The 27,420-nt window shown below is 56.2% G+C and overlaps 1 protein-coding gene across 1 annotated transcript; it reads right to left on the reverse strand.

The window, feature by feature from the left end:
- Positions 1-967: 967 nt before the first annotated feature.
- Positions 968-27,420, reverse strand: OLFM1 (olfactomedin 1). The gene is made up of 6 exons (XM_057549339.1): positions 27,137-27,420; positions 25,014-25,163; positions 19,931-20,086; positions 17,305-17,524; positions 9,063-9,169; positions 968-2,659 (listed from the first exon to the last, which is right to left on the reverse strand). The coding sequence occupies exons 1-6, from the start codon at positions 27,284-27,286 to the stop codon at positions 1,985-1,987; spliced, it is 1,458 nt and encodes a 485-aa protein (XP_057405322.1). The 5' UTR covers positions 27,287-27,420; the 3' UTR covers positions 968-1,984.

Consider the following 27,420-nt stretch of genomic DNA (forward strand, 5'->3'; position numbering starts at 1 on the left):
GCCGTGAACGCCAGCTACACCCCCTCTAAGTGCCGCCTACACCCCTGCCTGGGGACCCGCCCAGGTTCTTTCCAGGACACGTGATGGAAACTGAAGGAGACCGTTTCGGAAACACATCAGCTCCTCTGCTCTCTGGTTTGGCTGCGGTGCCAGCTGGGCTGGGCTCACGGGGGCTGCTGGCTTCTCCCCAGGCCCACATCACAGCCCTGCTGTCCAGCCTGCCAAGGAGGCCAGCTGCCCCAGAGCAGAGGGAAGGGCAGGGGACGCAGTGGGTGGTCACCGCATGCCGCACCCTGCCTTGGCCTCTAGTGCTGAGGCTGGTCCTGGACTGTCTTGTGAAAGGAGAGTGACTTTGACCTGTGCCTTCTCTGGCCATGTGAATCCCCAGGGCACTCCAGAACGGCTCTGTCCTGCAGAGACCTCAGGGCCCACTTAGAGACGGAGGCTGGCTTGGTATCTGCAGGCCTGGCCGTGGTGGTCTGGGCTCCCCCAATGCACGAGGTTCTCTGTCTCCAAGGCTCAGGGACCCAGACCCCAGACAGGGCTGGTCACTCACCTCCTGGATCCCCAGTGCTCCTAGGGAGCCAACTGGCCAGAGAGGGCCTGGGTTTACCTTTGCCCACTTTTCGGCAGGGTTTCTGCAGATGCCCCCTGCCACGTCGGAAGCGGGTGCTTGTCCCAGGCTCCTTCCAGCTGTGACTTGGAGGAGCCTGGCGGGGTGGGGTGGGTGGGACTCCCAGTGGTGTAGTTCTCGGATTCAGATTCACCCAAGGAGTGGGGACCTCCAAGCTGATTCTCGGGCTCCGGCCCTTGTGGGGGATGAGTGCCTAGGGACCCAGTGGGGCTTGTGTCCAGACCGTGCCCTGTCCTCTTCTGAGAGGGGCACTCGCTCTGGGATACGTCTGCAAGGATCTGGAAGTCTCAGTCATTTTGAAAACCTTCTGAAATGACAAACGAAGCAAAAACATCTCCTAATATTTTTATTGTTCCTCAGATAACAGGATAGTACAAAGTTTCCCTCTTTTTTACTTAAAAAAGGTACTTTCCGCACACTGTTACCCTCAGGAGCATTTCTTTCCCGTTGGAAACCGAAGTTTCCCTAGATGAGCCCGTCTCATCTGTGGTTACACTATTTAGATAATTTAACAAGAAGAGGATATTTCCTTTCATGATTATCAATGTGAACTTGATCATCTCTCTATAAGGGTGAACATTGATGTGTTTTTTTAATTTCTCTTTAGAAATAAAAGCCATCCACTTACTAATCCAAACTACGGAACTGCATTTACAACATTCATGGCATCAATTAAACAGACAAGTCACCACCTCGAGGAAACGACAGACGGACATTGCACGATGTATCTACGGGGTACGCGGATTCGAACGGTGTGGCACTGGGCCTGTCCAGGCCACACACGCCGGCCACCGCTCTCGGGGACTAACTCGGGTCCACGGGCTACTTGGAGTCTCAGCACAGTTCATCTAAGACACAACACGTGGTCAAGGACGGCAGCGGTGATGAGATGCGAGTTACACTAGCCTACGCGGCCCCCTCGGCCGCCGAGCAAGGCCCGGGGGAGGGGGGGCTTCAATGAGACACGACACTCAGGTCCGTCGAGCTGACCATGATCTACGGACAAGTCCATGCGAGCCTAACAGTGGGTTGTTCTCGGTGAGAACAGGCCAACAGTCAGTGCCTTACTTCTTGAGTATATTGACCAGAAAGGGGACCAGGGCGGGGGAACCGGGGAGCCCTGGGCTGCAGTTCCAGCCGTAAATACGGGGGCTTCTTCCCACACCGGCCGCCCTCCGGCTGGAGCTGGAGAAACACGGGGGCAACGCCACCCTGTGATGCCGGAGTCCACGCTGCTGCTGATTTTTCCAAATTAGCCTTGTTCGTCTCACCAACGTTAACTTGGCAGCTGTTCCACAGGAATTTCCAGGTGGGTGAGGGCTCGGACCCTCGGCTTCCAGGCCGAGGGGATTACAACTCATCAGACCGGATGACGTGGAAGAGGGTGACGTTGTAGAGGATCTGGTGGCCATTGTTCCAGGCATACAGGGCGCGGTCCTTGGGGTTGTAATCCAGCATGGAGATGTGCGAGTACTTGTTCTGGAAGGGGATGTCGATGTACTCGTAGGTAGAGGCGTTGGTTTGGTAGGCGTAGTGGACCTTGGTGCCCCCCGAGTAGCCGTTGGTGACGTAGAGGGTCCCGCAGATGATGAAGGCCTCGCCGGCACTGCGCTTGGGGTAGCTGGTGTTCCAGGTCTGCAGCACCTGCAGGGAGATGGGGTCCAGCTTGCTGATGACGATGTTGCCGGCGTTCTGGTTGGTGGCATAGACAGCCCACAGCCCGTTCTCGTCCACCATGAGGTCGATGTCCGAGTGGCCACCCCAGGCGTAGTGGTACATGTTGTTATAGCCGGCATAGTCCAGGCTGCGCGTCTTGAGGATCGTCTCTGTCTTTAGGTCGAACCTGATGACGATGTGACTCTGGAACTTGTTGAAGTAGATGGAGCCGTTGTAGACCACCTGCCCCGTGCCGGACCAGGGGTGCGGGAGGCGGTGGGACGTGAAATTGTCCGTGGTCATGAAGGCCAGCATCGATCTGTACTCGCGGACAAAGCGGTTGTTGTGGTAGCCGTCCATATACCAGACCTGCGGACACAGCAGACCTGTCAGTGGTGCTGAAGCGGGGGGACCCCTCCCGGGTAGGCATCCCCTCCTGGACTTGGGATTTAGTGATTCGGCACCCAGAGAAGGAGCTGGAAGGACCGGGAGAGAATAGACTAGACAGGGTCATGTCCTTCCCCCAAACCCAAGGGGTGCCTTTCACGAGGGGCCAGGGCTATCTCCCCACCAGAGGAGGAAGCGTCCAGCCTGGAGAAAGGACACCACGCACATGGGTGTGGGAACCGACAGCCTGGGACCTGCAGCCGCGCCGTGGGGCGTGGCTGGCACCCACCCTCTGCTGTTCCCGTCAAGTGGGTGGGGCTGCCCCCAGGCTGTGGGTCATCTGGGAAGGCCGGCCCTCCAGCAGCATGTGACACCGCCCTCCAGCAGGATGCTGTGGCAGAGGGCACAGCCGCCTGGGCCCGCAGGAGGACAAGTGCCCACAACACCGGGCAGTCTGCAGGGATGACCATTATCAAGGTCGCCAGGAAGGGCGATGCCCGATACCCCAGGGGGCGCGTGCGTCAGGCCTCTCCTTTCGTCCAGGCCCTCACAGCAGGCCGGACTGAATCACCAGTCCGGCGGGGGGACGTCATTCATTTGGCACTTGGGATGCTCCGAGTGTAATCACTCTGTCACGCCCAGTCCTGGGAAAGTGCCTCTCCCTGAGGAATCTGGGCTTCCAGAAGGCTCTGATTGCTCAAATCAACCAAGATAACAAACCCAGTAGAGGCCCAAGTTTGGGGTCACAAGAAGAAGAGCTTTCCGATCACTGCTTAAATGCCCGTTGACTCGAAAGCTGTCTAGATTTTGCACAAAACGCTTTAGTCATTTTCAACCAACATGAGAGCAAATTAGAAAGCAATGCAGTTAGTCAGAGGAAAATCTGCCGGGCTAATGCCGTTCCCAGTGCACCTGTCTGGCAAGAAGGCAGCTGCTTTATCCGTCAAGGGCTCTGCCGGCTGCAGGAGGGATTAAGGATGTGGGAGTTTTCAGACACGGTATCGCGCATGCGTTAAAAATTTTTTAAAAACCCCAAAAACCTGTAACCTTGCTCCTGAGACATCCATTCAGATGTTTAGAGGCAGATGTGCTTTTTGTTTTTAACAACATTTTTTTTAAAGACTGGGTCTCAGTTGAGGCTTTTCCTTATCCTTAGCCTCTGTCAGAGCAGCCCTCAGCGATGAGGGTCATGCATTAGAATGGGGCAAGCGCAGGGCTGGGCGGGAGGTGTCAGAGGTCCGCAGGGTGATGTGCAGACGCCCTGACATCTCGCCTCCTCTTGGCTACCTCCCAGACAGGGAGCTCACTGCTTCTCTCAAGACTTCGCTCAAGTGACAGCCCCCCTCTGCCCCCTCTCCTGACCCCCCATCGCAGCTCTGTCTGCCTCCCCCACGAGTGGGTCTTTGATGGTGGGGACCCGGCTGGGTTGATGCATCCCTGGACCCCCAGGGATCAGCACCTCCTTCCTGTGGGCAGAGCTGGGTGAAGTCAGCATCCAATTTCTAAGGATTTTTAAACTGCATTTTCCTCCGATAAACTGGCAAGTTGGTCACAGGGGGCAACACTTGGAAAAGGCAATTTAGGGTGGGAGAGAAAATCAGCACAGGTGCTAAATGTGTAACAATCAGCTCTCGGCCTGGAGAGTTTAAGCCACCAGTGAGCCCCTCTGTGCAAAAGAGGAGCATATCACGGGACCCCCAGGGCCTGCGATGAGGGCCCACCTTGGGCAGTGCCTCCCACCCCCACGAGTTCACTTCGGTCTCACCTCAAATGCCTTGCCCTTCCCCGCCTACTCCACGTTCCAAGGCTCAGATGGAATCCCGTCCCCTCCAGGATGCTGCCCAGAACCGCTGCATCTGAACCGCTGAGGCCTGGAACCAGGGTCCTCAACCTGGCTCGGTCCCCTGGGAGCTTTCACACCCCAGAACAATGACACAGACCTTGGGGGTAGAGCCGGGCATCGGCTGGTTAAAGCTTCCAGGGGATTCTAATGTTCAGGAGGGTCCCCGAGACCACCTCTTCCAAGTCCCCAATTCGGAGAGGCCCAGGGATGAGGGTCTCGCCCAGGGCCACACGGTCTGTTCACCAGAAAGCAGACTGCATCTCGCACAGGACACACCCACTGCCTGTCTTCGCTGGGCCACTTCCTCCCAGACTCCCGAGGCCGTCCTCTGAAATGCCCAACTGACCCCATAAAGCAGGCTCTGTTCACGGGCACAGACAGAAGGGGACGGCGACCTTCCACTCGCTCATTCCTGGGCTTGACCACCATGCCCGCTTCACCCACCACCGCCCGGCAGGATGGCTCGGGTGGCCCAGGTGGCCATGCGCCTCCTGTTCTCCAAGTGATGGGAACTTGTTCCCTGCCCTCCGGGCGCTGGTGACCTCAGGGCCACACTCCATGCAGGCTGCAGCTCCCTGTGGCCATCGTCCTGTGGGAAGGACCGTGGGGCTCCAGGCTGAGGAGGGGGAGAGCTGAGAACACAACGGGGGACAGAAGCCAGGGCAGCCCAAGGGAACAAGGGGCCCTTGGGGCGGCAGGGCTCAGAGCCCCCGCTGCGGGTGCTTCTGTCAGCAGAAGGAAGGCCCCCCGGGCGAGTGGCGAGAGGAGCCCCCTCGGCAGGTCTGAGGCCAGTGTGCAAGCTCCCCCATCCACGAGGGTCCCTTTGCCAGAAAAGATAAAACAAAGCCACCTCCGGATTCTTTCTTTGTAAATGCCACGCCTTGAGTGGATGTGGCCTACCAGCTCACTGGAATCAAAACGCCCAACACCAGCTCCCCTGTAAGAAAGCCTGGGTATTCCCACATCTTGACTGCATTTTGGTTCCACACGGTGGAGTTTACGGAGAACGTGGGGTTTTCCTAATTGTCCCTATTATTTTCATGTGCTTTTTAGTGAAGAGGGCCATCTCGGGGCAGGGCAGGGCAGGGCGATGGTGTCGAGTCTGGCCCCGTCTTACATGATGCAGGGATGTACCCGGGAGGGGCGGAGGTGGGGAGGGAAGCTGCCCAAAGGGCCTGGCTTAGTAACGTGACCATGTCCTCTCCTCCCTTTGGCGGGGCAGGCATCTGTCACATGTCCTGCCAGGACCTGACCTCAAGGAGCCAGCACGGGTGGGAAAGATGCTCTAAAGGGAGCCCTTAGCTGAACAGGTGAGTGGGGAGGTGGGAGGCTTCACTGGGGAGAGAGCGTTGAAAGGGGGGCGAGGTCAGCAGCCCCAAGACCGTCCCCGACCACACAAAACAGTGTGACCGTGAAGTTCGGATAATATGACCTTGAGGAAGACGGATTCCGTAGGAATAAAATACCTGGATGGCTGTGACACTGTTTAGATGACAGGGAAGGACTTTTAAACACTAAACTGAGCTCACTGCTGTTTGGGAAACGAGATGTGTTCTAGTGGTGAGACCACCCCTCTGAACATGAACTTCCTGGGGGCCAGAGGCTGGCTGGTCCCCTTACCAATGTCTGATGTGAGCGGGCCTGGGACTTCTATGGCGGAAGCATGGCTGTAAGAGGGATGGTGGATGCCGGACCTTAGAAGGGTCCACAGTCAGAGGTACGCGCCTCAGCGTCTTGGTCTCCCGGGGGAGGGACACAGCCTGGGGGGACGAGAGCATGGCTTCCGGAGCTCTGGTGCCATCAGAAGCTTCTGGACCGGGTGGAGGACCACCGGAGCCCAGCACAGTGCCTGCACACAGGCGGTGCTTAATGAATGAGCTAACCCGGTTCTAACAGCTCAGCACAAAGGCAGGGGGACCCGACAGCCCCTTTGAGGGCTCCTGGACAGGGGTCCCAAGGCAATTCCCCACCCTGGCTGTTGGCCACACCCCTCTTTCCTCGCCCTCTGTGGCCTCCTGCACTGAAGCTGACACTGATTTATTTTTTTTGGAGCGAGTTATTGGTCTCCTGCGTGTGATCAAAATTGGACGGAGAATGGAAAAGATCTAAACAAAACAGCGCCCTTCCAGATCAATGGCAGGACCTGGGGACGTGTCACTTAGCAGGTTGTGAGTTGGTGGCTGTGCTGATCTCACGGCTTGGGGCAGGACTGCTGACTGCCCAAAGCTTTGGAGCAGGCCCCCAGGGTCTCCTGCCAGCGAGCTGGTCTCCTCCCTCCCTCCCCACGCAGTCAGCTCCCACAAAGGCCCCCCTTCCGCCTTCCTGCTTGCACTCTGTCCACACCAGGGCCCCCTTTCCTGGAGGGTAATCAACTCATCAAGCAGAAAAGAGATGTCTAATGTCCAACAGCATCCATCACCACCTCAACGGTTTCGCAAATGAACCCACATCCTCACGGTACGGGGCATTCCAGGAGCCCTGATACGTGACCTCTGGGAAAAGATAATTTGACGAGCGCTCACTACAACAAAGGAAATTGACATCAACATGGGGACCCAGAGGCATATCTGCGGTGTCAGATGGGGCGAAATCCTCTAGACCGGGGTTCGTCCTCTGCAGCACCAAGGTCATTGGTTCCAGCTCACGGACCCCAAGAGGCCTGCTGGGTCAGCGGGGTGTGAGTGGTGGGGCAGGCAGAGGGCAGGCAGGAGGTGGGGAGAAGGCAATGGAGAGGAGGGTGATTCGGGAGACTCAACCTGGAACATCGCGGTTAATAAATGGTTAATAAGACCACCGGCCAGCCTTTCCTGAGACCTTGGGCAAGTCACGTGACCCTCCTGGCCCTGCGTTTTCTCATCAACACAGCAGAGACAACTGTGATCTCCGGTGGGAGGGCAGCCGTGGGACCAAACCAGGCCAGGCACAGGTTCGCTCAGCTGAGGGCTGGGCGCATGTGTCGCTGCGTCCTAGAAACCAGTACTTCCTCTTGTATTTCAATATATACATCACGTGCTCAGGGTCTGCATCAACATCTTGTTTTCACGTCTGCGTTACTGTTACTGTCACTGACATCTGCGGCAAGAGCACACTCCTAACCAAACTCCGAACCAAAGTGGTGTTTTCCAGGGGGATGCAGGTGAAACTGAAGAGTAGTCAGGGTAACAATTGGCCAATTAAATGCTTCATTGGTAATTAATTGGCCAATTAAATTCTTAGAAAACTTCCAAGGACCAGCTAGCTGTCACCATTCAGAAAATAAAACACAAACAAACTTCACCCCCAAGATACCAGACCCGGTCATTTCCCGGGTTTGCAGCCTGTAGCCGGCCCCCTCCTTCCAGAACTCTCTGCCTGCAGACCAGGGGATGAGGTCTGGGAAGAGGCTGCTGGCCTGCTGGGGGGTGGGTAAGGAAGGGGAGAGACGGGGGTTCCTCCCACTGGAGGTTGTGGGATAAAGACAGACGCCCAGATAGCTGGCAAGCCCGTCACGGTCCCCCAGACGTCTCCCCCAGAAGGAGAAAGTGTGCCGCTTCCTGATCTAAACAGAAGCGATCACACCGTCTAAAGGGTGGGAATGGGGCGGGGGAGCAGCAGAGATCAGAAGTCTCAAGATCCCTCCCCACTGAAGATCCTCCAGACAAGGCTCGGAGGTTCTCAAATGCCTAAGCTCCTTTCTCAATCTGCCCAGAGGAAGAGTTGAGTTTTTTTTTAAGTGTTTATTTTCTAAACGTCCTGCAGGCAAGGGGCTGGGTAAGAGAGGCCCTGGACTGTTGTGATGGTCCTCTCTGTGTGCCAGCGGTCAGGCTGGTGGACCACCAAGGGACAGGAATGCCCACGGCTCCTTTCCTCCACCGAGAGCCAGAACCCTGGGCGTTCGGAACCTCCCTTCTCTGAAACGCTCCCAAAGGACGCTGTGGTGACGGACGGATGTTACCCGGGCCCAGTGGGCCAGGCGCCACCCTCCCAGTCAGCCAGCCCTCTGCTGTCCATGCCCCAAAGGGACTCCAACGACAGAACCCAGCCCCCCACCCCATCCCGATCAAGACAGACGTGCCGCTCGGTCGTCTCTCTCTCCTTTTATGAGGTTTTTACCCAGGGGGGAAAGTCTAGAAAAAAAAGAACATGGCTTTTTTCCTAAATCAAAAAAGAACATGAGTTTCCATCAGCCATGAAAGGAATGGCAAATGAAACACAAATGAGAAGTCATTAAAACAAGAAGGCCTGACCATGCTGTTCCTGAGCAGAGCAGGGCCAAGGCTGTGAGCATGGGAAGGTTTCAGCCCAGAGGCAGCCCCTCCGCTCCCGGGGGCGAAGCCACGCCCGGGGAGGGGGTCGCAGGCGTCCTCCTGCCCCGTCACCGCCACGGCCATCCTCACATCGGACCCGCCCCGCGGTCTGAGACTCTGGCTTAGTACAGGGACCTCGGCAAGGGACCTGGGCCGCTCCCCAAAGTCCCTGGAACCCCACCCCGGGGGCACCAAGTTTCGCTCGTCCACAGCCCCCCCCGGCCTCAGACTCAGAGCCAATGAAGGAAGCACTTACCCTGTTATCACCTTCTGGGGCCAGAGGGTCCGTCATCCAGGACCCAAACCTCGAGCCGGAGGTCTTGATGGTCACGGGGTCACTTATGCCCGTCAGCTTGCCGCACGCTGGAAGAGAGGACACAGCGCAGGGGAGTGAGTGCCTGGGCGCAGCCCCACTACCTGCCCCTCCCTCGGCCGCCGCTCAGCCACTCCTGCTCTGCTCTTCCCATGGCACCCGCAGCCCCAAAGGCCAGAGAGGCCACCACGCCCTCCCCCAAGCAGAGAGCAACGGAGGCCAGGGCGGGTGGGGAGAGGAAGGCGCAGCCCCCTGGGCCTCGGGCCGGGGGTGCCAGGGCCGCACCTCCCGAGGGGGCGGTCACCCTCGCCCAGACACAGTTTTCTCCTCTGGGAAGCGGGGGGCAGCAGCCGCTGGACCTCCTAAGGAGAAAGTGCATCTGCGGTCCAGCACAGGAGGAAGGGCGCTCCTTCCCCCTGGAGGGCCTGTGAGCTTCCCTGCAGGGTGACGGCTCCCTACCGCCCGGAGGAGGTGCCCAGGGGCCGGAGGGCTAGGATTTGAAGTCACTGACGGAGCAGAGAGCATGGGGGTGACGGCGCCCTCCCGTCGCACAGATGGAGGCGGGAGACGGGCTGGGATGCACTCGGGGTCACACCGCCACTCGGGCATTCCCGACAGCCCAGCGCCCTTCCCACTGCCCCTGATAGCCCCGGGCAGCTACCATGCCCAGCAGAAATCCCCCTCCTGCCACCTGGATGCCAAGCTGTGTGCGCAGCCCTGAAGCCTTCCGGAATCAATAAAGTCAGCCAGCCTCAGAAGGGCAAAAGTGTCCTGAGCCTCAGAAGCCGAGTGGCCTCTCGACGTAGGCAGCGGGCTCTGCCCTGCGGGGATGCATGCCTTCTGGGACGCCCTCCCTTTCTTCCAGGCCAGGCCTGCGTGTAACTCCCCAGCTCTGCCTGCTCTGCTAAACTGCCACTGTATTAGCAGATGTAGAGGTCACTCTGCAAAGTTCAGAGGAGACCTGCGCGTTTTCAGAAGATTGCCGGTGACTTAACCCAGGGACCGTGGTTTAGCCGGGAGTCATCCCGCCAAGTGAGGTGGGCCCGGCCTCGGGGAGGGGCCCATGGGCACCTCTGCGCTGTCTGGGGTGCCTCCCACTCTCTCCCCAAACTTAAAGTGGGGCAAGTAAATCCATCAGCATCACTGAACAAGACTGGAGAAGTGGACTCCCCGGACCCCCAGCCCAGCGCCTGGTGCCACTGTCTCTTTGTGTTGTCAGGAGAGCTTGTATCTGGGCAACGCGGAGGCTTTGGACCGGGATTAAGAGCTGACTGCAAGCAGAAGAAAGGCGGCTTTACACCCAAATTCCCATCAAGTCATGCTGCCCCGCTCCTAAGCCCCAGCGGTGCCGCCCCCCAGGCTGCTGCCTCTGGCCCAGATTCGAAAAAGGAACTCAACTATTTTTACTCGCCCATCCCTTCCCAGTGTATATTTTGCCTGTTCCCCTTTCAGGAGGAATTGCATACTTTCCCACTGAAATACTGTCCCCTCAAGGCCCGAGGCCATCACTTGCAGGGCAGGTAGGTGAGTCTGCAAACAGGCAAGGGTCCTTGCAGACAGCAAATCTGCCCGGCCCTGTCCACACCCCCCATCTGAGGGAGGACAGACAGAGGACAAAGGGACTGGACATTACGTCCAGGTTAGCCAACATCTACAGCAACCAGAAGTAAGAAAAAAGTGGGTCCTTGGAAATATCGCGAGAGCGTGCATGCCCACCAGAGCCCCAGACCAAGTTCTCATCCCACAAGGGTTTTGAGAATTTGGGGTGGGGTTCCCTGAGGGTTCCGTCTGGAGGAGGGAGGGCAGGGGAGAAGCAGGACACTAGGCTGGTCTCCCCCCGGCACCCTCTTGGTTTCTGTGACCCTGGGGGGTTCTGGGCTGCCCCCGGGAGACAGCAGACCCTCCAAGCTGGGTGGGAAATGCTAACAGGGGCCATCGAACACCAGAAACAGCCCTCCTCCCTGCTGCCCAGAGACCAGCAAAGTGCCCTGTGTGAATGTCCCATGCAGGGCCTCCCCACCGCTGAGTCAGGGACAGTGGTCCTGTCTGCCGCCCGGAAGGAGAAGTCCCAAGGCACTGTGGCCCCAAGGGTGTCACAGATCGGGGGCCCCGGGGGGGATGCCCGCTGGTGCTCCATCGCGGGCACACTTCCCAGTGGGATGTCCACTCACGCCAATGCCCTGCCCAGCCTTCAGCGGCCACACCCGGCCTGGGACGACCTCCCCTGAAGGAGACAGACATCCATCCTTTACATCACACTCAGAAGGTGAAGATGGCAGGTGGACGTCCGGCTCAGCTCTGCCACCTGCCCAGCTCTTCCCGCCTCCCTACCTTCGCTCAGGCCCACCCGCATCAGGAGAGCCAGACCCCCACCCCGCTCCTGCCCTCCTGTCTTCTGTGGCTGGACCCACACAGATGCCTCTGCAGAGCCCGCTCCCTTCTGGACGGCACCCACCCTGCCTCCCCGACCCAGGCTGGGCCTGCACACCCCCTGGGCGTGGACCCGGGCGTCCGGGTCTCACGGCCTCAGGCAGGACGCCCCTCCCCCCGCAAGGCTCAGCCTGGGGGAGCTGTCCAAAATGAATGAATGAACGAACAAATGACTCACCTCTCAGGAACCGAGAGGTATAATTATCCATCTCCCAGAAAATCCTCGTCAGCCCACGGCTTTGCCACGTAACCCGCCAGAGGGGACGGGGGTGAAGGTGGGCCGCCTCTGCTGAGGGCGGCTTCCTTATCTGCCAGAAGGATACCCACCCCAGAGGCGGTTGTGGGAATTAAAGCAGTTAACCAGTGGGGAGCTTCTAGAAGGATGTCCGTCACGCATTAAGTGCCCAGTGAGGCCAGCAGCCATGGATTCACACTGAGACTGTGGCCAAGTCCAGGCCCTGGATGGTCCCACTGCGTCCGGCCCACACGTGGTTGCAGAGAAGGGGAGACCATCTGCGGGGGGGCTGGGGGGTGGGAGGAGGGCGTCTGCACCAGCCCCAGCCCCGACCTGCCCTGGGCTGAGGTCTCCCCCAGTGCACCCTGGCCCGAGGGGCTGAGCCCACGCTCCCCCAGCCTCTCGGAGGGAGCCTTAAAATCATGCATGAGGAGCCGGCAGAGAAGGGCCCAGCTGGCCCGCGAGGCCTGCTCTTCCAGTTCCTGGCTGTGGGCTCAGCTCTCCACTGGGGATGGAGGCAGCCCGCCCTCCTTGAGTCACGGAGTTATTTTTGGTTCTCCATCCAGACTGGCTCTGCCAAGACCTCGGGAACTGACAGGATCTAAAAAAGCCCCGCGGCAGAGCCGCAAGGCAGAATCTTGGCACGTTCCGTTCACAAAAAAGTGTCCCTCTCTTGTCATGAGAGCTCGGGCTTCGTGGATGGGGAGGGGAGGGAAGCCGAGCAGGTACATCTCAGAGGAGGCTGGGCTCCAGGCTCAGCACCCTCAGCTGGGAGGGCCCTGAGAGCCCAGGACGGGTCTCAGGAGGGAGGCCGCCTTGCAAAGCTGGGAGCCTGGACAAAGCAGCCTCCGCAGATGAAATCCTCTGGCCCCTGCTATTCCTAGAAGGAGGCCACTTCTGAACAACAGCCCGAATGACCTCTGACAGGAGCCTGAGCAGGCCCAGGGCGACATGCCCGCCAAGGAATCGGGCCAGAGACCCGAGGGTCTCTGGGGGCTAACTGCTCCACAGCAGGCAGACGGGTCCCGGGGCCGCCCGGCCTCCAGGCCCATCTGCCTCGGTCCCAGCTTGTATCCCTAAAGACTGGGAAGAGTTGAGCTGGCAAAGCTGGGAGCTCAGACAGACACACGTCCTTGCAGAAGAGCTAACCTGGGAGGGAGCAGCCTCCCTGCAAGCCCAGGCCCAGAGCCCCGAGGGCCGCCCTGGACGCCCATCTCCCCTCCGCACCTGGGCAGGGACGGGGGCGCTGAGAGACCTCTTGCGATTCCCGAGCACTTCCCGGAAGGAACCTGGGGGGACACCTGCCTGCCTGCTGGGACCATTGAGGTCACTGCTGTGAGTAGCACCTGGGCTCGGGTTCCCTCCCTCCTCGCCGTCCTAGTCAGGCCCCTGCAGACTGAGACACCCTAAACTTCCCTCTCAATCCCGAGTGCAAATCCGCATGTGCTAACTTATCCACTGTCCTTGGGAGCAGCTCACTCACCCGGCTCCATCCCGGCCTCTGGGGAGGAGGTAAGGGCCCCTCTCTCTGTCTCCTCGACCTTTCCTACAGAGGCCTTTAGCACTGGAGAACCAGGACGGTCCAGTTGGGGGAAGCCCTAAAGTCAGCTAGTTCCCCTCATTTTACAGACAGGACTGAGGGCTGACACTAACGGGCATATGACATGCCCGGGACACATGCATGAGTACGAGCGACGTTCTGCATTGGATCTTAAGTCTCTGCTTTTGGCTGGTTTAGCTGCTGGGGCATCTGATTCTGCAGGCTCTCCACGGAGTGGCAGTGAAAGCTCGGGGGACGGGGTCACCGGGCAGCTCTGCCTCCTCCCTTGCCTTGCCCGGGAACCAGAGGAACTGCAGGGCAGCCGTGGGGACCTGCCTCCCTTCTGGATGATGCCCGAGAGATGCTGAGCCCAACCTCCAATTCTAGAAATCAGACTTTCAGACTCACGCTCTGGCTGGGCCATTAGGAAAAACATACAATCCCATCAAGAGAGGGGTTTAAAAATAATGGAAACAGAAAACCAATGGAACCTGCAGTCCTTGGTTTTTTGGTTTTTTTTTTCCTGTGTATGGAATTGTCAGCAACATCAATTTGAAGAGAATAGAGACCTAATTAAGAGCACTTTTGGGAAACTGCAGGGAGACCCTCTTCCCCATAATTACACCAGGAAGGTAACCGAGATGCTATTCACCAGAGCAAGGAACCTACAGTCGGACTTCAGACCCAGGAGACAAGAGGCGGAGGTGGCGGGGGGCCGGGGGTGGGCGGGGGAGGCCGAGGAAGGAACTGCCGACCTCTGAGACAGTGCATCTTCAGAAGTCCTACCCGCCCAGGACAGCATCAGTGCTGGCTTCCCCTGTTCTATGCTTACCGGCAACCTCCCAGCAAAGAAACAGGCTGCTAAGACGGTACCTATTTGCAAGGCTAAAATAAAGACTAAAATAAGCAGCCACAGGATATCGGTTGGGTCTTTAAGTTACCGAACTTGAATGAAAACCTAGGAAGTGGGAGAAGCGGCAGCAGCTAAATCTACGTATTACCTGTTGTCTGTCTACCTACCTACCTACCTACTTATTACCTGTTGTCTACCTACCTACCTACTTACCTACTTATTATCTGTTGTCTATCTACCTATCTACCTACCTACTTATTATCTGTTGTCTACCTACCTACCTACCTACTTATTATCTGTTGTCTACCTACCTACCTATTATCTGTTGTCTACCTACATACCTACCTACCTACTTATTATCTGTTGTCTACCTGCCTACCTACCTACCTACTTATTATCTGTTGTCTATCTACCTACCTACCTATCTACTTATTATCTGTTGTCTACCTACCTATTATCTGTTGTCTACCTACCTACCTACTTATTATCTATTGTCTACCTACCTACCTACCTACCTACCTACTTATTACCTGTTGTCTACCTACCTACCTATTATCTGTTGTCTACCTACATACCTACCTACCTACTTATTATCTGTTGTTTACCTACATACCTTCCTACCTACTTATCTGTTGTCTACCTACCTACCTACCTACCTACTTATTATCTGTTGTCTATCTACCTACCTACCTACTGACTTACCTACTTACCTATCTACCTATTATCTGTTGTCTATCCAACTACCTACCTACTGACTTACCTACCTACCTATTTACCTATTATCTGTTGTCTATCTATCTACCTACCTATCTACGTATTATCTGTCTACCTTCCTACTAACCTACTTATCTATCATCTGTCTGTCTAACTACCTACTGACCTACCTACCTACCTATCATCGGTCTAGCTGTCTCTTTACCTAGCAATCATGTCTAGCTATCGTGAACTACCTACCCACCTGCCTACGTGTCCTATCACCACCTACTCTGTGCCGGGCACAGTGTGCAGCCCGTGATGTGAATGGTGTCTGTGGACTCACACAGTGACCCCAGGGCACAGGGACTCCTACGCCTTCATCTTACAGACGAAGAGGCAGCTGGAACGCAAAGTGGTCAGTGCCTTGGTTGAGCCACAGGGCCATCGAGTGGCACTTACTACTTTAGGACACTGCCTCCCCCAGATGGGGGTTCTCAGTTCAGTGTTCACCCGCATCACCCACCCGAGGGCTGGTGAAAGACGGATCCCTGCCCACCGGCCCGAAGACTCAGCAGGTCCATCTACAGGTCAAGGTCTTTCTGAGCGCAGAAGTGACTGCACTCAGTGGTGGAGAACAGGGCTCTGGGGGCCTCTTTATCCTCTCTCCTTACTCCCAAGTTGGCCATTTCAGCGGCCCAAGGGGAACCATGTGAAAGCCACAAGATCCCAAGCCCTAAAGTGAATTCACCCAGCTTCTAAAAATAGGCTGAGTTCGGACATAAAGGCTGCTCGTCTGGGAAGGGCAGAATCCTCCTGGAAAGACCCTTAGCTTCTCATCAGTTGTAACTTTGCCCTCTGAATTTCCATTTTGCTCCTTCATCCGTTAATTGGAAAATGTGAAGGTTTAATCTTGGTTTCCCACTGGTCTACACGGTCTGTCTACCGGGGAATAAAAATGCTGCTGTGGAGAAATAAGTAACAAAGAAACCCCCAGGGGCCGAGAGCCCTCAGGGGGAGCGTTGGCGGGTCTGGAGAGAGGTGATGGGAGCTTAGGGTAGAGGGAGCTTTATGGGTAGAAACCCAAAGACAGTGCCCACCAGAAGTATTCATGTAGTCCCATAACCATTGATAAGCCTGATAACCAGTAACATTTCAAACATTCCCGCTGCCTCCTGAATGCTGAAATGGGAAGAGCTGGTAGAGACCGTCCAGCCCAGACCCCCTCCCCGGGATTGTCCCAGGTCACCCAGTCCCGGACACACCAGGACATGGGTGCCATCAAGCACATCTGAAAAACCGCAGCAGATAATCCCTCACATGATGCAAGTGTACACATCACAAAGGATTCGTCCTAATGCCCCCAACATCGCTCACTGCCCTCTCCCGGACCGGGGAGCTTTACTAGGGCACCTAGAACGGCATTAAAAATAAACTAGATGTGGGAACAAACAAAAAGGTTGGCTGACTCGAGCTCCTTGCCCTTTGAATGTTCTCTCTCTCCCACTTAATAGCAATGGGGATTTTTTTTTTAAAGTATTTGTTCCTTTGGGATGTTTTAAGTTTAAAATAAGGCATTTGTACTGTGTGTGGGGTGGGGGATGAAAAGGGAATCAAGTGAAAACATCAGATAAAACCTAAAGGAAACTTTTCCATAAAGCAGAATTACCCTCAAAGCTACCTTAAGTTACTCTAAAAAGTAAACCATATGAAAATGAACAACCTCTGTGTTAGAGAACAGTGGGTGGAAGGGCCAGCCAATCTTTCCTAAGAAAACCTGAAAATGGAATTGGGATTTAAAATGTGCTATTTAAAAGTGGACTCCAACACCAACACGTTAAGATATGCTAAAGCAATTAACACGAAAGTTGATAAGGCGAGTGGGTATCAACCACAAATAAGACTCCGAAGGAGCCCAGGGGCCGCCGGCCCCCAGTCCCACCCCTTCCAGGCACCAGGAGGGACTCCCTGGCTTGTTGCAAATGGCAAGTCTTCCACTGTGACGTGATGGATTTTTCTGCATCATTCAGTATCTCAGGGAGCTCCATCAGCCCTCGTTCGCAAGCTGGAGGGAATCTAAGATGTATGTTTCCTGCTCTATGAAAACCTGTGTCTTAAAAAGTCACCCAACCCACACATACACACGCACACATTCTCCAGATGGTAGGTAACACCTAACATCATTTTTCCAGATGTGCAGCTCAATGGGGTCTGTGAGCTGGCCTCTGCACAGGATTGGACAAGGCCCTAGGACAGGTGGTGCCTACTTCCCTCGGCTATCTGTCAAGGTAGCCCTACCCAGGAGCCCTAATCCAGCCCTTGCTCGCTGACGCCAGGTGGGCGCTGTCCACTTCAGCACCACTCCCTAAGCCTGAGTGAGCTGAGCGGGGAGGTGGGAGGTGCAGTGCCCCGCCCCGCAGGGTGCCGGGCCTACCTAGTTTTTGCATGCATGCACGGAGCCTTTCTTCAAGATTGGACACTCTGCTCTGAAGTTCATCGTAGTCATAGGCGCCAATTTCTTCTTGCAGCTCGTTAAGCACTGACGTCAGATTCTGGACTTCCTCTTTAAACTGCAATACCAATTTGGCATCGGCCTTGTACTCTTCCAACACAGGTATCAAAGGCCTAAGTTCATCCATTTTCGCTTTTATCGCCTGCAAGGTTAAAATAAGCTGGATTCAGTGCGATGCGTGCAAAAACTTGTAACACCCTGCCTTGGCCTGGCTTCTCCCTAGGTGAGGGAAAATGTCCACACTCCCGCTTTATTTATAGATTGATTTATTCTGGTCCACAGGAGTTAGAAGAGCATATTAAACAGTCTTCAGAACACCAACATATTTGGGAAAGGTCTTTATTGTCAGTTTAGAATGCAACATCTGAAGGTTACATGCTTTAAGTCACATACACAAAGTTTCTTTTTTTTTGTTTTTTTTTTTCCAAAAAATGCATTGACAAGGGTTCAAACTATTCATGAGATGCATCTACAGTTGCATGCAAAAGAGATCCTGGTTGTATTCAAGGTTCCTTAGGGGTATGGTGCTAAGTAACGGGAAATAATAGTAAAAATGCAGGGTGCAAAAAAGCTCTCTGGCCCTCTGTCATGGTTACATGGGAGTGGACTGCTTCTTCAGTCACTGCAGCATTGAAAAAACTCTTTTAAGTTAGCCCTGCAAGCAAAAAAATGAAAACTGTTGAAGAACTAGCTTACTAGCCTGCCTTAAACAGATAGCCATTAACAGACAAATATTTTCACGGTCACTTAAAAAAAAAAAATCACACTTCAAGGCTAGAGTCAGTCCAGACAAACTGCTTTAACAGCTATGTAGATGCCCTCACAGCAATTTCTGCTGAAAGTGTTTAAGGCAATTAAAGTGTGGTCAAAGGCAAGGGCTGCTTTTCTTCCCTCAGAGCCATAGTGCCCCAGATTTGGGAACTGTGACAGAGTGCTTGCAAAGAGGAGCTAGCCCACAGATGCTGAAGACACCCTTAGAGGAATCTGAGTCTACCCCAGAGAAGGGAGTGCTGGCCTTACGAGGAGAGACACAAGCTCTTTGGGGTCGGGCAGGTCAAAATCTCTTTCTGAGATAATTCTTGATGACATGTCTGAAGCAAGGACACGTCCACCTGCACCCACCAAGAGCGATTGGCTCATTTCTCCTCAACAGGATCAACCTGCTATTATTTTATTTATAATATAGATTTATAACTTCATTAGCTTGCCATTTCATCTATATAATGTATTGCTTTTACAAGCGAACTGGTTCTTGCTTCATGCGGGGAGCATACATCAGAGGAAAACATTACCATAGAAAGGGCAGGAAGACCTAAGAGTATCAGCAGTTTCCAGTCCAGTGGGGCTGTGTAATTTGACCCATTCATTTAGATCTGGGCTAGGTTTCTAATTAACATGCATGTATACCTTAATTAAGGGGCATATAATTTGTCAATTTAATCATTTTGAAGCTGAATAAAAATCTAGGTGTATATATACATATTTGTACATATGTATATATAATTTTAGGTCAAACCAACTCCAGCTTTAATGTCCAGAGTTACATGGAGAAAAGGAACACTTACTGGGAAGTGAGAAAGATGTTGGCGTCTCTCTTCCTTCCCTGCAAATCTACAGCGAGCCTTGTCACAGCTAAATTAGGTCAGATGTGAAGAACTGCCCTGAGTGATCCCTGCTCAGAAATGGCTCTAATCAATTAAGCTAATCCTTGGCTAATGTGATTCACCTGCAGCAGCTGTTGAGTCAGGAAGGACCAATCACGTGCCTTCCTAGCTAATCTGCAACTTGGTTGGAGAAGCTGGGACCTGGGGCCCTGGCCTCAGAAGCTAATAGGTGTGAAAACCACACCTCAACTCTGCCCCTTTCAAGGTGAGTTTCGTCAAACCAGGGTGAGGGCAGGTGGCCTCTCTGTTTCCAAGGAGTGCTGCCCTTTGCAAGAAAAAGAGCTTCCTTGCTGGGCTCCTCCCTGGCCTCAAATTGCTATTCTGGAGGGAGAGTGGGAGCATGAAGGGGAACCATGTAGTCTCGGAGAGGGAGGAGGGAGGAGAAGGAGGAGAAGAAGGAGGAGGGAGGAGAAGGAGAAGGAGAGGAGGAGGGGGAGGGGGAGGAGAGGAGGAGGGGGAGGGGGAGGAGAGGAGGAGGGGGAGGGGGAGGAGAGGAGGAGGGGGAGGGGGAGGAGAGGAGGAGGGGGAGGGGGAGGAGGGGGATAGGGAGGAGGGGGAGAGGAAGGAGAGGAGGAGAGGGGGAGGAGAGGAGGAGGGGGAGGGGAGGAGAGGAGGAGGGGGAGGGGGAGGAGAGGAGGAGGGGGATAGGGAGGAGGGGGAGAGGAAGGAGAGGAGGGGGGAGGAGAGGAGGAGGGGGAGGGGAGGACAGGTGGGGGAGGGGAGGAGAGAAGGAGGGGGCGGGGGAGGGGAGGGGGAGGAGAGGAGGAGGAGGAGGGGGAGGAGGGGGAGGAGGACAGGGAGGAGGGGGAGGGGGAGGGGAGGAGGGGGAGGGGAGGAGAGGGGGAGGAGGAGGAGAGGGGGAGGAGGAGGAGCAGCACACATACCTTGAACTGCCTGGCCAGGTGTTGCTTATGACTCTCCTCCACCTGTTTGAACTTGGACTCCAGTCCTTTCATCTGGTTCTCCATCTTCTCCACGTACTGCAAGTCCCTCTGAGTCCGCCTGTCCAGGACCTCTATGGATTGAGACATGTTTTGCACCTGTCAAAAAGGCAACAGATTCAAGGACGGAGCTGCGGCAGGTGCCCGAAGACCTCATCTGCCTCCTAACGAACGACAGTGACCTTTTCCACGTGGCCAGCCCCCTGGGAGCCAGAAGCGGCTCGTGCATGACTTACTAGTTAATCACCAGTAGCAGGGATTGTTATGACCAAGAACCCCCCAAACAGAGCAAATTGGTTCGGTCAACATTTCTTCTGCCATCTTCCAGGATGTGTTCTTACAACCAGGGGTGCAGGGACTTCTGGTTCCCTGTTGGTCATAGCTCCAGGCATATGGCTTTGGGTGATTTTTTTCTTCTTTTTTTTTGGGGGGGGGGGTGGGCAGGTGATTGTTTCTAGTCTCTTTATTCTGCAGGATGAAATTGGTCAGGCAGGCATAAACACCAACAAAGATGAACAGCATAGCTGGGCTTCCCCCACCTCCAGGCACAGATCTCTTTCCCCCTAAATCTCACTGGGTGTCTCGCTGAGAGGGCTGATTGCATAAGCGCAGTGCTCGGGAAGCAGGGGACTGGGCTCCCGGATTCTGCATCTTGCACGTCATCCGTCACATCCCACAGTATCATAGGTAGATGACTGTTCTGCAAACATGTACATTCAGAACAGAGATTCAGGAATAAGCCACCCAGCAAATGAAGAATCTCTGTTCTACATCTTTACAGGCAGATCTGAATTGAGTCTAGCCTCAAGATGAAACTTTAATATGCAACAGGGTTCCAGAGAGCGTCAAAGAAAAACAGTTTTAGTGCAGCCACCTGCCAGTGCATTTTATTTTCAGGAAACTGGCTTGCGCTTCTGTGCCAAGGCATTTGGGGTGGCAGGGAGGTGGAAAGAGGCTCAGGGTGGCTGAAGTGCTATTTGGGTCATTTTCTCAGAATCGAATCCAATTACCAGTGGGAAGATACCTCCATAACCGCAAATCTTCATTTCTGGTTTTTCTGCTGAATTTGCACATACCCTCCCTTTTTGGAACTAAATCATTTGGGTATGAGGCTTAGCTTTGCCTGGTCAGTAAAAGAAGAGATGATAGTGTGGTTTGCACTTCTTAAGGTATGTCCTTCACCCCCCGCAAATAAAATAAATGAGAAAGAGCAACCAAATGGGGGAAAAACTGATACCGCTCAACTCAGCGCTTAAAAATGCCTGGGATTCTATGGCTTGTTATCTGAAAGTAATGCACACATATTCAGTTTAAAAATTCAAGTTTGTAAAATACAGATATGTGGGTGACTCTGACTCGCTCTGATCCTTTCTGTTTCGATGTTTTAGGGGAAACTGAAATATATTTGCTTTGTTACCTTAGGTCTTCCTGTCCCCCTCAACAGTTTGTTTTGTCACTTTGAATAACTGAGGGCTTCTTTTGCGAAAAGCTGTATTTACCTTTATCCTTCCAGGCCCAGCCCAAATGCCACCTCCTCCAGGGAGGCTTCCCTGATGAGCCAAGCCTTTATCCTTCCAGGCCCAGCCCAAATGCCACCTCCTCCAGGGAGGCTTCCCTGATGAGCCAAGCCAGAAGTGGTCGCACACCACTTGGAAACACCATCACCTTGTTGGCACCATGCCTGCATGGCAGTGACCCACACCCCTGTCTCAACTGCCTTGCTGGACAACGGGGGGAGGTGGACGGGCCTCGTTCACACCTGTGACCCAGCACCTAATGCACAGCCGTAGGGCGGGAGGAAGGAACAAAAATGACAGCTCCAGTCAAGACCCCTCCTCCTCCTCCTAGGGGGGATTCTTGATGCGACAGCAAAACCCACAAGGTTGCCGGCTAAAACCTGCTGAGCAGAAGCCGCGGGACCCTCGCTGGCTTCAGCCTGGTTCTTCTGCTGGGGCCACACACAGCCCTCTGGGCTGTTCATCTGCCAGAGAAGGATGCTTTTAACAAATTTAAAAGTTTTTAAATTAAATTTTAAATTTAGAAAACATATTTCAAAGATGCTAAGTCACTCAGTCGCTTTAATACACCCCTCCTATAGTCCTTCCCAGGCCGGATGAGCACCTCCCTCTCCGGCTGATCAGAAAGCAGATAATCAAGCCCCAGGCAGCCATCACACTCCTGCATCCTCTCTGATCTCCTGGTCTAGAGGCCCCGCCTCTGAGCGTGTCCATTCTCTTACCTGTAGGATGTGTCCCTGAGAAGCCAACTGAGGAGTTCAAGGTCACACAGCTACCAAAGGCACAGTCCCCACCCCCCACCCCGCCCAAGGTGGCTGCAGGTGCCGAGGGGGGAGGGGCGGCAGCAACCTGCGCACGCAGCAAACACAGCTGGCCTGGAGGCGACCACTGATCGCTAATACTTATGGGACGTTTTCTACGTTCCAGGCGCTGTGCTGAGGTCACATGGATCTCATTTGATCCTTACAAAACTCTGGGAGGTGGGCGCTATTTCAAGTCTCATTGTACACAGAAGGAGACCAAAGGCTCAGAGAAGTTAAGTGCCTTGGCTACTGTCACACAGCAGACACCCACCATGCAAGGCCCGGACTGACTCCAGAGCCCACACTTTGAAACTCTGGGCCATGAGCTTCTTCAAAGAGAACAGAGCCTGAGGCCCCTGCCCGCCTTTTGCCGTGGGTCCTTGGCCCTAAGGCGGGGTGAGGGGGCTGGCTTTCCCGAGACACTGGTGCTAGGCTCCAGCTCAAGACTGCAGGCCAGTTCAAAGCAGCACCTCTGGGCTCGGGACCGAAGGCTCCACCTTTGGAAGCTCCTCAGGTGGGTTTTAACAGGACGCCAGGCTGGAGAAACAGGCACAGCTGGGACCACAGGCCCACGGACGGACAGATGCTCAAGACGGTGCCCACCGAGAAGGACCGAGAAGGAGGAGGAGGAGGAGGAGGAGGAGGAGGAGGAGGAGGAGGCTGGGGAAGGAGTGAGGGACGCACGGCCCTGCCCGTCTCGTGCAGCAGGCAGGCCCTCTGTGCAACAGACGGCTTCTGCCCTGAGAACACAGTGCCACGAGGGTGTAAAGGCGGGCTTTAAATTTTTAAGCAGTAACGCTGTGGCGTACGCAGGCAGGAAGGAGGCCTCCAAGGCCCGTGTTCCCAGGGGCTCGCAGAGCTTTCTGGAACTGAACATGGCCTCCCAAGGGCTTGAGGGGCCGGCCACCCCCCAGCCGCCCAAGGCCCCTCCGAGCTCCACCTCCCTCCTCTACAATAATGAATAATTAAAGGCCCAATTAGGCTTCGGTCTAGTCTGGTGTCAATGAATGTGTGTGGAACCTGTTAACATGCATTTTTCTTTAATTCTTTTAAAGTGATTTACTGGGGTGGCCAAAGATGGCAGCACAAAAACGCACAGGTCCTCAGGGGAGGCAGGCGGCAGCTCCTCCAAGCCCTCCTCCTGCCCAGGCCCCTTCCACACAGCAGGGCCGCGACAGCCTCAGGGACCCCTCACCCTCCCCACTGACTTCAAGAAAGGGACCTGCTTTGCCAGAACCTGTGTGAGGGTCTGTGCATGAGGCGGGCTCGAACTGAGCTAGGCGGACTCCGCCGGCTGCCGGGTCTCCCCCGGGCCTCCCCCCGGGGTGGAGGCTCTCCTCCCAGCACAGGCCCCCCCAGCGCTCCTCAGCTGATGGAGAAGTCACGGCTTTACTGAGGGGGTGTGTGTGTGTGACGTGTGTACGTGTGAGGTGTGTGGTGACTGTGCATCTGTATATGTGTGTGTGGTCTCTGTGTGTATGTGTGTGTCCAGTTACATGTGGTGTATGTACATGTGTTGTGTGTGTGTGTATGCATGAGGTGTGTGTGGTGACTCTGCATATGTATATGTGTGTGTGGTCTCTGTGTGCATCTGTGTGTCCAGTTACATGTGGTGTATGTACATGTGTTGTGTGTGGTGTGTGTAAGCGTGAGGTGTGTGTGGTGACTCTGCATATGTATTTGTGTGTGTGGTCTCTGTGTGTATCTGTGTGTCCAGTTCCATGTGCTGTGTGTGATGTGTGTGTGTGTGTGTGCGTGTGCGTACGTGAGCGCGTGTGTGTGGTGTGGGAGGTGTGGCCCCTCTCCCGCAGGGTGTGAAGGGCCCTGATGTAAAACGCACCCTCTCCCTGGGGAGGGTGGCGAGTGGAGCCGTAGGGCCGCCGTTTCTCCTTCTCCCCTCAGCAACTCCCAGGACGACCGGCGCTCAGGTTACCTGAGACCCCAGGGCTCCCGGGCGGAATGTTCCAGGAAGCGGGTTGCCAAGATCCACGGGGAGCGCCAGCCTCCGTGGGGGGCAGAGGTCGCCGGGCCAGGTGGGAGGCCGGCCCCGGGTTTGAGAGCCAACCCGGCTCCCCTTCTCACTGGCCGTTTGCCTTGGGAGAGTCAGCCCAGCTGCCTGGACCCAGATTTCCACTTCTTAAAACGGGGTGAAAAGCTCACCACCTTCACCGGGCTCTTGTGACGATCAAGTGAAACAACGGATTCAAACCGCAAGTGCTGTGCCCAGGTGGGTTACAAAGGTGACGATTTAATCTGCTTTTGCACCGGGAAGGTAGCCACGGGCGTGAACGCCTGGTCTGGCTGTCGCTGGGTCCAACCACTCAGAAGCGGGACAAAGATCTCACCCAGCGGCCCTGCTTCCGGGCTCCAAGGGAGCTCTCCCAGGTTCTGCTCAGCGACAGCTCTGAGCCCTCTGGACCACAGGCTGTGGGCGTGACCCGGAGATGGCGGTGTGGGAGAGGAGCCCCAAATGCTCCCTCGCTAAAGCCCACGTGGCTCCCAGTGGAGCTTTTCGCCTCCTCCTGGGCAGCCCTGGGGGAGTCTCCATTCCTCCGTCCCTCCCTCCCTCCATCCATTTCATTCATTCACCAATATTCCCAGTGGGCCATGCCAGGGAAGAGTGAGGCCTTGGAGCTGGGACGGACCTTGCTGCCAGCGTGGGCACACAGATGCACACACACGTGCACACACCCTGCATAGACTCACCTTCTCCAGTAGCTGCCTCAGCTGTTTCGTGCGGGCATCCCGTGAACACATGGTCTGCTGGGGGGCAACCACAGTGCAGATACACCTGCCCTCACTGTCCTGGGCAGAGCTGTACACCTGCCAGCTCTCCTCAGGGTTGGTGGGCAGCACCTGGAGGGGAGCAGGTGGGGCGAGGGAGAGGGAGGGAGAGAAAGTGAGACCACAAAGCAGCGCACTGGGGATGACCGTCCACGTCCAGCCCCCGGGAAAGGGCAGAAAGAAGTGGTCCAAAGACATGTGCTGACCGTGGGGAGGTACAAACAGGGAGGAACACAGACAGTCTCCCATCAGGATCCCCAGGGCTGGAAGGGAGTCAAACAGGCACGACTCTTTAAAAAACTGTTTTAATTCAAGGGATTTTTAAATTTAGGGGATGTTTGGAGTTTTGGCATCTGACCCAACTGATAGGTTAGGTGGAAGGGAGGGGTGACCGGAGACGGCATGCTGGTTGAGGAACAAGGCAGGAAAGCAAGTGGCTGGCTGACTCACAACGGCACGTAACTGAGAAATAAGATCTCCTCCTGTAAGGTGAGCAGGGCAGGCTGGTGCAGCCTCTCTGCTGCTCCCTGGTACTGGAGAAGCAGCCCCAGTGGTACTAGCCGGGATCCAGCAGCCTCTTAGCCCAGAGCTGAGACGACCCCGAGCCCCAGCAGTGTTCCCGCTGGCAGTCTGGTGGAGGCTGCCCGCGAAGATGCTGGGCTTCAACTCCGCACAGGCTGTCATCCACTAGCCATTGGGCAGATGTCACCAAGTTGCTGGTGACATGTTGGGCAGGGGTCACACCCAACCTCACTCCTGAGGTGTGCCCAAGGACCGTCACGAAACCAGAGCTGCACATGGCCGCTGACATGGTGACATGGCTGGTGTCACCTTACAACACAGCTCAGGTGGTCCCGCCCATGTCCATGGGGCAGACAGACACCACTGTCCGAAAACACCCCGAGTACAGACCCTGCAGCCTGCCCGGTGGCCTCAGGTGGTCACCTCCCTGCTATTTTTAGCGTTGGAATGGGGAGAAGTTGGGTGGAGGGAATCCACACTAGATACATTTCATTTCATTCATTTCCAACCCCAGGAGCTCAGGACCCAGAGGCAGGAACAAAGTCATCAGGAAGAAAATGCTGCATGCAATTCTCGGAAGAGCAGGTGAGGTGAACGGATAACGGTCTTAGAAGGGGTCACCAGGAGACCTCCTCCCCGAGCACTGCGCCCTTGACAGCCCAAAGGGAGCGTGAGAGGAAGCCGCGTGTCCTTCACCTCTCCTTTTGGCTTAGAGGAGGCGAGCCTGAGGCGCGCCCCTTCCTCCGCCGGCGGCCGCTCCCCGGTGGTTCCGGCTCAGCCTCGGCTCCCGCCACCACCTAAGTCAGTCCAGTCCAGAGGCGGCCCTGGTCGCTCACCCCCTCCCCCAAGGCATCGAGAAGCTTTTGGGTAGGCAGGGTGGGAGGAGGGCGCGGAAGGCGAGGGGCGAGCCCCGCAGCTGCGGCTCCCCGGGCCCCGCCCGGCCCCTCTGCACCCTCCGCCGGCGGGGACCTTGTGGATCTCCGCATTGGGTTGGGGAGAGAAAGACGCCTTGGGACTTTGAGGGCAAGAGCTCCGGAGCCCGCCCGCCCGGGCCCCCTCGGGCCGGTCCAGTCCGGCTTTTGCAAAGTGGGGCGGGCTCAGTTCCGAGCCCCGGCTGGACCCAGCCAGACTGGGGTCCACCGCGTCTCCACCCCTTACTTGCTGAGTGACCTTGGACAAGTCCCCAAGACCCCTGCTTCAGTTTCCTAACCTTATCAACAAGGGACTTATTAGTTGAATGAGGACTCCAAGCCTCTGAGTCCCTGGGCAGGTTCCCCGGCCCCGCGAGGGGACCGGGCAGAGGCAGGAAGCGCCACACAGAGGGGACCGCGGTCGGAGGAGTGGCCGAGGCTGGGGTGTGGGGAGCAGGGTCGCCACCGCAGCGCGCAGGAGCCGCCTCGGCCCCCGCGCGTGCCCTTGCCCCTGCGCCCTGCTCCCCCGCGCGGCGCCCTCCCGCCCGGGGCCGGGGACCGGGAGGGAGCGGGGGAGCAGGCCCCGCCAGGGCGGGCGGCGGGCGCACTTACGCCGGTGCTGCGGTCGAGCGTCCCGCCGCTGGCCGCCGAGAGCTTGGTGGTGTTGAGGCCCACCAGCGAGGGCAGCGTCTGGGACATCCAGTTGGTGATCATGGCCATGGTGCTGAGCACAACCCCGATCTTGAGCAGCGGCACCGACATCGCGCCTGGAATGCCTCCTGCGCCCGCGCCGCGCCGGCGCCGGCTCCGCGCCCCGGGCAGCCTTCAGGCGGCGGGCACCGCGGCGGGCAGGGGCGCCTGGCCGTGTCCCCGCGCCCCCTCGGCCCGCCGCCGCC

This window comes from Balaenoptera acutorostrata, chromosome 6, assembly GCF_949987535.1.
Source record: "Balaenoptera acutorostrata chromosome 6, mBalAcu1.1, whole genome shotgun sequence".
Classification (NCBI taxonomy): Eukaryota; Metazoa; Chordata; class Mammalia; order Artiodactyla; family Balaenopteridae; genus Balaenoptera; species Balaenoptera acutorostrata.